Raw genomic sequence first — 12,247 nt, 5'->3', positions numbered from 1 at the left:
AATATCAATTAGGTTTGCTTCCTTTCAAACAGTCATATGAAAATCCACAAACTGGAAATGTGCATTTAAATGAAGTACCAAGTGCTTTAAATCTTACGCTGGTGTTTGTTAAGTAGTTATACACACAAGTTCTCGTGCTATCATGACTGACAGATAGCAGTTTGCCACATGTTCTTTTCAAAGGCTGAAACCAGTACTGGAATTCTCTTCCACAGAAGCACCATAAATGCATTGTTTTAAATCAAACAAATAAGAAACGAATAACAAATGCTCAGGAACAAGCCTACATTAGCCCAATAACAAACTACCTCAAGCACAGCAAACCAGAAAATACAGATTTAATTACATTGTTACAGTGCAAAAATCACAGTGCCTGGGTTTCAGAATAACAGTAGCAGGTGTGTTTATTCTACATCGAAAGCTTCCCAGAGTCCAGTTCCTGAAGTACACGGACACTGTTCCCAAGGGACCTGGATAATTCCCCTGCTAAAGCAATCACGCAGTAACATCTCATTTCACTCTGAGGGAGGATATTGCTCTGAGGGCCACATGGGACCTGCTGGGTCACCAAAGCACCACCCAGCAGCCAAGGGTTGGGGATCTCAAGTGTGCGCTTACAATGGGTCACACCGCTCGGAGAAAAACAAAGCAAACCAAAAAAACACAACAGCAACCTAAAAACATCCTTAGCTGCCTAACTTTTTGGAAAGGACTCGTAGCAAACAGGCAAACAAAACCTCCCAGCCACTGCAAGACCCACAAGGCAAAGGAGGGCTCCTCACCAACCCGAGAACAGACCTGCCCTCTGCTTCTACCCATGCGCTTCACGAACAAAGACCAGTCCAGTGCAAGTTATTTTAACAGAAAGAATGTAAACCTTAATACACAGTCATTATACTTTACATTAGTGTGTCTTTCGACTCCTCTAAAGCATTACTACTGGCAAGACAATTAATCTTACCCTCTTGTATGTTGAATTGCTGCTCGTTCACACCAGACATTTCCTCCTTAGTAAGACAATGAATCAGCACAAAAATTCTAGAACGTGAGTCCAACGAAAATAATTTAGGTAGAGTCCAACCTCATACAAAATACCAACTCTCTAAATCCCATTCTTCTACCATCACACCCCATACAAGAGATTCTCCAGCCTGCTGAGTGGCATCTGATGGCACAATGGAAGAGCCTCCTCTTATTGCACTGCAACCCAACAGCACCAGAGCAAGAAAACCACAACCACAGAAGAATTAGCATTCTGGACAATGTCCATCAGTGAAAATCCCTACAAATTCTTCTTTAGAAATAAATTATACATACAAATACATATATGCACACATACACCAAATACACCCTTCATAACGCTAGCGCATCGCTACTAAAACAACTTTTTTTGTTGTGGTTTTCATTGTAACGGCTGCCTATTGAAACCTCATCTCAAATACTTCAAATATTATTTTATTCCAAAATTGTAAAAGTGCTACTATAAACACTATTGGCATTTATTAATGTATATTGTATGCAACAATTATTAATAATTATTAATTGTTATTTACCTCAAACAGTAGATGGCTAAGACAACAAGCACTAAGTAGAACAAGTCTGTAGTCACAGCACATTATGTAATCATATTGCCACTCAGTAGAATTTGACTTATCACACCTTATGATGAAACCTTTTCATTGCCCTTCCAGAATCCCCTATCTAAGATGACAGCTTTTCTAATATTAACCATTTTTTGGTCCTAGAAAGGAAAGAAATCTTTGTTTAAAGCTTTCTTAATGATGAACCACACTAAAATGTGCATATACGTAGAAAGCTTTCATTGCAAATTATCTTCAAGACAAAACAAATCATTGAAGAAAGCTAAGAGGTAGTAAATAGTGCTGAATCTTCCTCTTTGGAGCCATCCTAATACCTTTAAACAAAATATGGGACGTAACAGACTGTGACTGTTCTCATATTGGAGTTTAATCTAGTAAATCTGTGTTGTTTCAGTAGAATTATAATCAGTTTTTATTAGTAAAAAGTCAGAAGTAATAAACAATGTTGAACAGAACAAAACGGAAGTTAAGGCATAGATATACGTATACAAATACAACAAGAATGTCACATTGCTGCCTTCTTTTTAAGTAAGAGATCAGCACCATTTTTTTTCTCTTTCGGAACTCACTTTAAATCATAAGAGACTTTTTAACTACCACTTTTCCTTCCCAGGCTTGTTTTTATCCTCCACATACACACTCTCCCCTGGTTTCTCCTGTGAGAAGTCAACATTATCACAACACGGGCTCTGCCACGGTGATCAACAGAATCTGGTAGGCGTGCAGCTCAGCACATTTCAGCCCCTGCAAGCCGGGCAATCCAGCAAAAACAGACAATGGTTCATAAACAGCAGTAGATTTGGAAGGTTAACATGAAGAGATGAAGGCACTTCTTGACCAACAGAACCACTTTCTTTTCATACACCCACGGAAAGAGTATCTAAACTTGCACTCAGTTCTGAAACACCTGCTCAGGAGTGACTGGAACGCAGGCACTTCTGACTCCTAGAGACAGGGGCACATCCACACACAAGTACAACTTGGGCTCTACTCCCAGTTGGGCCAGAAGCCTTGTCTGCAATAGGCAGCACACACTGCTGACACAGTTTAACTTATCATCACTTTGAGCAGTGGAAACAACTGCCTATTACGGTTTTGAATAGTCCTCTGGAACCTGTACCTATTACACCTTTAAAGAAAAAACTCTAGATTTTTAACTGTTCATTGCGATATTCTCTAATGGTTATTCACTCACAATTCATTTCTGCAAAGGCATGATTTTAAAAAATTGGGGGTTAGGACAAGAAATTATAGCTTTTTTTTTCTTAAAAGTCATATCATTTTCATTTAGTCTACTTCTCTGTAATACATTTATAAAATATTTTAATATGGTATAATCTATACATAGGAACAGTTCATTAAATGGAATAAATCTATTCATTTGTATCAAATCATGTGGGTGCTTTAGAACAGAATTAAGATATTTAAAAGATTTTATCTGAGGCTCTGATAATATTTTTAATTATTTTAATCACCTGATAAAAATTCAAGGAAATGCATGTATTTTTAATAATAATAACTCCTACTAGCAATCAATGCTGCATTATAAACACCAATATCCAATCAGATATAGGACTGTGGAGATCAAATGGTCAATTTGAGCAAGTTCAAACATGGACCGGCCATTACAAAAAGCTGGAAGACAGTGCATTGAATGCTTGGACCAAACCTGCCTTTTGTAACAACGTCTGGCACCTGGCTGGCTGATGGTGGCATGAGATGGTTTTATTCCCACTCCTTGCTTGGTTGGAAGGTGACACCAAGCAGCTCACCATTGGTTTTTTGTTTCACTTTAAGGAAAACAGGAAAAGGACACTCAGCCTCTGTCTGCACAAGCTGGGACTATATCCCTAATTTTCACAGAGGGAGGAAAGAACTTCTATTCTCCTGCCTCTCATATGACGAGGTCACAGTAGCCTACCAAAAAAATGGGCTGAGACCAAGCAAACACAGGTCTTCAGAGGTGAAAATAATGAAGAGAACATTGTTCACACTCCTTCCCAGCCGCACTTGAGCAACAACATTGTGACATCTTGTGTCTTCTACCTACTTCAATCACAGACGCACAGGAAGAGGGATGAAGATAACTGCAGTGTGCAGAAAACATAGAAAGGTTCCTCAAAACCTGAAGTTTCAAGTTCTTCAGCACTGATACTGGACCCACCCATTAATTAAATGAATCCCACTGAAATTTGCAAGATTTGTTGGGAATCAGTGCATTTGTCAACAAGAGTTCATTAATATTTCTGGTTCTGCCAGGCAGGGACACGCTTGCAGTGGAAGTGGGTATTGCAAAATGGTCAGAGTCTTTTCACTTTTCACAGAAGCTTAAACTAGTCTCCAGTTGACGTTACCATGAATGCCCATCACCTCTCTCCTCCGGCTGTCTGGCTGAAAGCACAGTAGCTTTCCTCTGGGAAGTTAAGTCTGACTCAGCACAGATAAAGCTGTTTAATTAAGAAAAGCAGCAGTGCAATCAAGCAAGTATTTTGCATTCTAGACTAAGGTATGGCACTGTCCTTCCACCCATGGCGTCTGCAAAGTCTTATCACCTCATTACACATCTTTTTCACTCCACAAGTAGCCTCACCTTTGGAAGCACCATCATTATTCCAGGTAATATTTACTTCATCATTTATTGGTTCACTTTTTGTCATTTATGACATAGCTTGCTTTGCTAATTTACTTTTTTCCATTCTTTACAACTTTTCCACCTACTTGTAATTACCCTTTGCTGCTGTGTTCATCCAGCCAGGTCTAGAATCCTCCTGCATCCAAACCTGACTCACTGGTATTCGTTGTTCTCTTCCTCGGACACAAGTTTATACTCAAAACACAGATTTGCCTAAAGTCTTATGACATTTTTAACACAGATTGCAGTGTATCTTATCTACAAACACATAAAAATCCCAATCATCAGTCTGTTTCATCTACAAACATATAAAATCCCAATCATCAGTCTGTTTCAATGACAGGGATAACACATTTCTGTAGTTCAGAGCATTCACAATGGGTAGGCTGGCTGAAGACCTAAAGGTGATCAAATCATGGGATATTGCATGTGAATACTTGTGTGGGTGACTCGCATGGTGCTATTAAGAACTGGGTACTGAAACTGCATACTGTGAAGTCACTAATTCAAAAATGTATTGATACTGTGAGAATATTCAGCATCAATCTTTTGGAGAAACGCGGTTTCAACAGAAATGTGTAGAGTCTTGCAGTGTCCTATAGTGTTTGCAGAATGGCAAATAACATCCATTTAAAGCAGAGACAGCTCAAAATACAGTCAGACCTCTAGACACACTTTTTCAAGATGAACAATATGAAGTCTAATAATATAAATTTTAATAACCTTTTGTTTGTATTTCAACAGATTACAATTTGCTACTGGCAAATAATTACTAAATTCTGACTAGACTGTACGTACAATTTCTTATTTCACTTAGATCTAAAATCAAAACATACCTATCTGAAAATCATTAATTATTTCCTTGCCCATTTCTCCATTTCCTTTCCATTAAGGAAAACTAGGAAAAAAAAAATGCAAACTCTTTTAAATATATATTACCTATTCAGCTAAACATGTTACTATAGGTTTCATTAAGCATCAGAGCAGTTTCTGTGGTCTCTTCAGAGATAAAGGAGGCAAAAACAAAGATTCACTTGTATTCTGAGCACAGGGGACAGGGACAGGACAGGGGATTAAACCAGCTACAATCTGCCCAAATTTGTAGTCAGCATCTCATATACACTAAGTCAGCCAGAAGAATGTAGCGTGTTTTGCTATTTATACAAATAGAGCCAAGTATTACACATGACAGAAGTGTAGGTAGAAAAAAGCTCTGCAATTTTTTCTTAAATCATCTTAAAATACTAGCACACGTGTTGTGTGGTGCAGAATTATATCGCATGGCCATTTCAGAGAACAGCATTGAAATACAACTTGCACGAGATTGCTGTGTGCTACAAATTCAGATTTGTTAACACATTACATTACACACTGCAGTTATTTCAGCTCCATGTCCTTGTCCATGTTCTTGCCCAGCATGAACTTAATACCAAAAAACCAGAGGAAGACAAGCAACATGGCTCAGCGAGCTGTGCCTGCAGCCCTTCAGAAAAACACATCCACGAGCCATGAGGAGGAAGAGCTCAAAATAAGCTTTCCTTCGCTCTGCAGAAACTCACCTCGTTTCACCTGTGTGCCAGCGCAGAGCCGTGCTGCTGGTGGCCATGGCAGCCACAGCTCGTGCCCATAGCTGGCCGTGAATTACGCTGCTATTTTGATTGCAGAAATGGAGAGTGCTAATGCAGAGCTGGGAACCGCAGCATGCTGGGATGTAGCACTGAGCTAATTACCTGGTTGTAAAACACTGTCAAGCACATGCCTTAGTGTAAAATCTGGCTGCCAGCTCCTTTCTGGAGTAGGACCTCAGTCTAAAGGCCATAACTAGAATTAGACTGCAACATATCCATTTTGTTTTTAAGATTCAGATTAAACTTCTCACAAAGAAAGTTTCAAAATGTGAAGCTTTCACAAGAAACAAAAATTAAAGATAAACCAAAGTAAAATCTTTATCACTCTTGCTCAATTTCAGGGGTTTTAAGGAACCTGTTACCTTCTTTGAAAGATTACAGTGTTATGCCGAAGGCAAGGTTGCTTTTCCTTTTATATTAGGAGCTTCTTGTTGCAAAAAGCGCAGCAGCTCTAAATTAGTATTTAAAATGAATTAAAGTAGTCTATTGTATGTCTTTTTCCCCTATATAAAATACATTGTTAAGATTACTGTTTCTTTACACTCGTTGCCTGAAGGCAAAGATCTACACTTGGCCACCTGGCCAGTCTTACCAGCTAAGACCTTTGTAACAATCAGTCTCCTTGTACCTGTGCGACTCAGCTGTCCCTAGCCTCGACCCCCTCTCCAGAACTGCTCATCCTCAGCCCCACACAATCCTTCCACCCCCTCTGGGCAACAACCGCTGGTTCCACGTTTGGCCCTGCGCTGGGTTTCCCCCCCTGTTATACGCTGTGGCTTCCAGTTCAACTGAAGTTAGGAAATACTAATTACTTATGCACAACTGCACCATCCCTACCGAACAGAAAAACTGCAATGAGTTTTCATGGGCGTGTGCAGGTCGTTCGGCAGTTACCCCTACATCCCTATATAAAACAACTGCACACATATTTTTAAGTGAAACTGTTTTCCAACTTCTAATAAATGGGGAAAAAAAATTTTGCTCGCTTCAGTAAATTTTTGTATCATAAACCAGCGTTCTTCTGCACTACAACAATACTGTTCATATTAAAACTATTTATGATCAGCAATGTTTATCCATAAATGACTCAGTAATTTTAAAACAGAAAGTTTGCTCTTCATATAGCGTTTGTCCCAGCCACTTGGAAATTATCTCTTGGCCTGTCACAAGATGACTAACTACTAAGGCAGTAAACATTACAAGAAAGGCATAATTCTTGGGGGCGAGGGGGAAAGGTACCGGTACTTACAACAAGATTTGTGCTTAAAATTACAAGAACAAAATTTTTCCACTTGATTCTTTTTATAGTTTCATCACTACTGCCAACATTTCTTATATTCAGGCTTTAAAGCACAAAACAGACAAAGGAATAATTACGTTTCAACATTGAAACAGCTTTCTAAATATGACACATAAGCTTTCAATAAAGTTAATGATCTATATACACAGCACTTTGGCACCTTGCCACTGATGTATGGCCCCTAATCAATTGCTTGTTCAGCAATGAATATTCAGAACATTTTGTATACAGAACAAAAAGGTTGTTTTCTGAGGAAATTAAATACATTTTAAAATAAACTTATCTAGCTGAAATCTTTGGACACTTAATGCAGACCAGTTGCTTGGAAAAGAGCATTAAAAGAAAAGGTTAAGCAAGTTGCCTACGTTTTAATTTGGCTCTGTCACTAACTTCCTGGATGACCTTGAACAAGTTCTTTTACTTCCTAATTTCCTCCTTTTGCAAAGATATCAAAAAGATACCTAAAGCTGTAAAACGATCTCTGAAGTCTATTGCAAAAAATCATTATTAAGCCTAACAAGTGGTTCCTGAAGCTTTGCCCTCTCCAACCGATCCATGAAGCATCTGTAAATCAGGCAGTTTTCCATTACATCTTTAAATACCTTGTAAGGTTCTCAACTAGATGTATTAACTCAGAACAGGCTTCTGGACATGAGTGAAGGTACTGAAAATGTCTGCTCAGCATGCAGCTGCAGGTGGAAAAAAAGCTGACATTAAAATGCATGAAGAACAGGCCAGAAAATAAAATTAGCTTTCTGAAGATTGGCGCTGTTCCATTTGAAGGAGCTTTTGCATTGCAGGCCACCCCTTCTTTGCAGTGATATTCCAGAACGACAGAAAGTTTCAAATTGGCAAAAGTGATGCCTGGCTTTCACCTTTGGACCAAAGGATCATTTATCATGCAAAGTGACCGAGAGAGAGCATTCCATGAGAAGCAGAACCAGCAATGACCGCTTGTCACGGATATGTCTCTAGGGGTTGACAACAAGCTTCAGCCTGTTTTCTTTTTCCCCTACGCTTGCCACCAAGGCAGACATAAAGCCGCGGGCTGGTAGAAAGTCTTTGATACCAACTATTAGTAGTCTTGCCTGTGGCAGAAGCCCTCAGAGGTCTCGTCTATGTAACTGCAAGTTTCCAAAGAACCTGTGAGAAAAGAATTGTCTTTCACGGCTCTAACACATGTTTAATTGAGAGCATTACTGCAAAAAGGAGGAAAGTTTGACATAATGATGGCATTTGTCCTCTTTCCTTAAGAAGTCAGATCATATAACGTGGTAAAAATACAAAAATCAGTCCAAATAAGTTAATTGTCCCATTCTGCCCCTATCCTATGCCATAAAAGTAAAGAATCTTAGAAGGAGGATTTCAAAACTTGTAATAGGACAAACTTCTTAAGGCAAGATAAGCCACTGAGATCAAGATTAAAAAAATCCAAACAACAACTGAGCATCTTCTTACATGTAGAATATCCCATATGATGCCATTAGTGACAATAATTATGTCGGGTTACTAAATCTTAGACTTCAAGTATGAGTCAATCTCTACTAGAAATAAAATACATTACAAAACAAAATGCCGTTTTGATACTAGAGGTAAGAGGCAATGTCCTCTGCTGACAGAAGAAGGTGCTTAATGCTTCCTCTGGCCCTTGCTAAAGAGAAGGCTGTGTTAGTAGGATGTCTGTGTCATCCAGACTGAAATTCTTTTACCTCAGTTGAAAATGCCATCCAAAAGCAATACATCCATTTTCAATTTAAGACAAACACACTGCAGCTCAAAACATCATGAAAACAAACCCCCAGCATATCATCTTCCTCTCGGGATTAACGTAAATGAGCTGCAACTGTTTCTCAGGAGGCTCTCAGAGAGATGTCCAGTCGTGTTTTCCTTGTCATTGCCAGGGGGTGTTCAGTGTCACCTGGCAGCAGCTCCTCGCACCCCGTCTCACTGAGTGAGTGTCAGCGCATCCTGCCAGGCGGTGCCCACTGGACCACACAAAGTCAGCTATTGCCAGACCTAGGCTTTCAGTTTGTTCTTTTTTTCAAATTATCATACATATTCCATTTTAGCCCATATAGTCAATATATTTAGCCCATATAGCAACAAGACTGGTGAAGGGACTTGAACACAAGCCCTATGGGGAGAGGATGAGGGAGCTGGGCTTGGTTAGTCTGGAGAAGAGGAGGCTTAGAGCTGAGCTCAGCACTCTCTAGAACTACCTGAAGGGCAGTTCTAGCCAGGTGGGGATTGGTCTCTTCTCCCAGGCAGTCAGCAACAGGACAAGGGGCCATGGGCTTCAACTCTGCCAGGGGAAATTTAGGCTGGAGATTAGAAAGCAATTCTTTACAGAGAGAGTGGTTGGGCATTGGAATGGCTGCCCAGGGAGGTGCTGGACTCACCGGCCCTGGAGGTTTTTAAACTGAGATTGGACATGGCACTTAGTGCCATGATCTAGTCAATGGACTGGAGTTGGACCAAGGGTTGGACTGGATGATCTCTGAGGTCTTTTCCAACCCAGTCGATTCTGTGATTCTATAGCAGCTCAATATATGTCAGTACGGATACCCCTACTTCCAAAGGCATGAAACAAACTTTTCTGCATGTATTATCAGAATATACATATACATGTATTTCAAAACCTATTTTAAAATCTTCAGTTACAAAAATACTAGCCTTTTTGAGGGGAAAGAGCCAGTAAAACAACAGTTTTTTCTAGAACTACTACATATCCGTGTCACATGGTATGAGAGAGAAGGAAAAAAAAATGCAGTAAGCAGGCATGAGTAACCTTGCGTTTACTTGGACCGCATCTCCTCTCCTACCTGGAATGCTGCTGGGGCATCCACCATGCACAGCTTTAAAAACTTCGCTATTGCTGACAGATTGTCTTAATTTCAGGTGCATTTATCAGATATGTAAAACATATCATGATTATAATAAACAGGGAGGCTTCTGTGGGTATAGAAGAATTCTACCAGAAACAGACTTCGTGAACATTTACAGTTATTTAATTTACCGAGAAAAAATTTGTGCACTGTAGAATATTAAATAAATAGCTGTATCTGCAAGGCAGTGAGCAGTGTCCATGGATGCATCTCCATGACGTAGGTACAGAGGCTGGCTTAGTCTGGCAGATACAACAACCTTCTTTTTTTTTCATTAAAAAAAAAACACACCACAAAATCAAGCACAGAAGAAAAATCCTGAAAAATCTAATAGCTAACGTCATCTTAACATTCTAACATATTTGCTATAGATTAAGGCTTATGTTTTTGTTTTAAGTATTTTATTAAAATACCATTTTAAAACGTCAAGCCATAGAACTGTGCACAGCATCTAGACAGCAAGGCTATATACATTTGAGAAGCTGACAATCAAATCAAAACCCCACAATCCGTTAATCCATTACGGAATGATGTTGGTGTCGTAAAAACATACTTGTTTTAGTTGTATTATTTGAAGGCACTATTAAGACCTTCTGTACTGTAATTAGCAACAGTGAACGAGACGATTCACAGCTTGACGTGTAAACATACATTATAGGGAAGCAAATTAGTGAAGGATTAATCGGCATGCATCCTTCCTATACAGCACAGCACCCAGCAGAGTCATACGTGATAAACGGGTCTGGAAAGGCTGTAACCTGTCCTGCTGGCAGCAGCCAGGCAGGGAGGAAATGACTCCATGTACAAGTTTTACGTTCTGTAAATCCCACATTTTTTATTACGATACTGGAAGCAAAACACCCACCCCACACAAACCCAGCGGAGTTCATTAACCTAATCGCACAAATTCACAGGGCTACGGTAAAACCGAGGGCTGGTCCTCGATATCCTGAAGGACCTTCACCCGAACATGCATTTCAGACGCTGCAACAGAAGCAGCAGGACCTGCGCGAAAACAAGCCCGCTCATAAATATGAATCAACACACGTAACGCTACGAACACACGCAGTTCAAAACAGAAATTCGTGCCTAAGACACCTAAATCCTACCTGCACCTGTACACGGGTGCTTTATTTCACTAGAGAACACCGTGGGTGCTTTTTCAGGGCGGTAAACATGTTTTATTTAGTGTTTTGATGGAAAACCGTTTTTATTCCTAGTCAGGCGCTGGGGACTTCGCGGGTTTTTTTGCTCCATCTTCCAGCCCGTAGCGCGTCGCTTCGGCCCCGCGGCTGCCGGGCGGGGAGCGCTGCCCGGGGAGGTGGTGGCGCTGCCCGGGGAGATGGTGGCACTGCCCGGGGAGATGGTGGCACTGCCCGGGGAGATGGTGGCACTGCCCGGGGAGGTGGTGGCACTGCCCGGGGAGGTGGTGGCACTGCCCGGGGAGGTGGTGGCACTGCCCGGGGAGGTGGCACTGCCCGGCCGCGGTCCCGCCGCTGAGCCCCGGGGCCGCCCGCCCAGGTGAGCCCGCGCCTGAGGGGATGAAGAGCGGGCGCGGAGCGGGGCCGGGCCGCGGGGACAGAACCGCAGTGCGCGGGAGGGGAAGGCCGGGGAAGGGGCAGGAGCGGGACGCGGGGGACACGCCGCGGCGCGGGGACACCTACCAGTCTGTGTGCGGCTCGTCGATGACCAGGAGCAGCTTGAACTTTCTGCCGGCAGCCGAGGAGACGGCGGAGGAGGGATCCACCAGCCCGGCCGAGGCCGCCGTCTGCTTCACGGCGTTGGACAGGGAGCTGAAGAAGCTGCTGCCCGTTGACTGCTGCTGCTGCGGCGGCGGAGGCTGCTGAGGGGGCGCCGACTGCGGCGGCTGCCGGCGCTCCGCGGCCGGGGAGGCTGAGGCGGGGGCCGCGGAGCCTGAGGGAGGTGGCGGCGGCGGCTGCTGGGGCTCCGGCCGCTGCAGGTCGGTCATGTAGCCATTGGGCAGGTTGGCGATGAAGCTGCTGTCCGAGAGCCTGCGCCGCAGAAAGTTCATCATCTGGCCGGGCGGGCGAGGCTGCGGAGCGGAGGAGCGGGGCGGGCGGAGCGGAGCGATCCGCAGCCGGGCTCGGTCTCAGCCCCACTGCCGGCCGGGGCGCGCGCCGCCGCCTTCCCTCAGCAGCGCGGGCAGCGCGCGCTCTGCCGCTCCCGCCCGCCGCCAGGGG

At 42.6% G+C, this 12,247-nt stretch overlaps 1 protein-coding gene across 2 annotated transcripts in view; it reads right to left on the bottom strand.

Moving 5' to 3' along the window:
• Positions 1-12,209, bottom strand: part of SYN2 (synapsin II) — a 185,017-nt gene extending 172,808 nt beyond the window's left edge. The window contains exon 1 of one of the 2 annotated variants that reach the window (XM_065074449.1): positions 11,711-12,209. In XM_065074449.1, coding sequence (XP_064930521.1) covers positions 11,711-12,081 — 371 coding nt within the window. In that variant the 5' untranslated portion in view covers positions 12,082-12,209. The remainder of the gene's footprint in view (positions 1-11,710) is intronic. The other variant, XM_065074448.1, reaches the window with a different exon arrangement.
• Between the last annotated feature and the right edge of the window lie 38 nt (positions 12,210-12,247).

The sequence above is a fragment of the Columba livia genome, chromosome 10 (assembly GCF_036013475.1).
Source record: "Columba livia isolate bColLiv1 breed racing homer chromosome 10, bColLiv1.pat.W.v2, whole genome shotgun sequence".
Taxonomy (NCBI): domain Eukaryota; kingdom Metazoa; phylum Chordata; class Aves; order Columbiformes; family Columbidae; genus Columba; species Columba livia.
The sequence above is the reverse complement of the archived record's forward strand: the minus strand, read 5'-3'. Positions and strand labels throughout refer to the sequence as shown.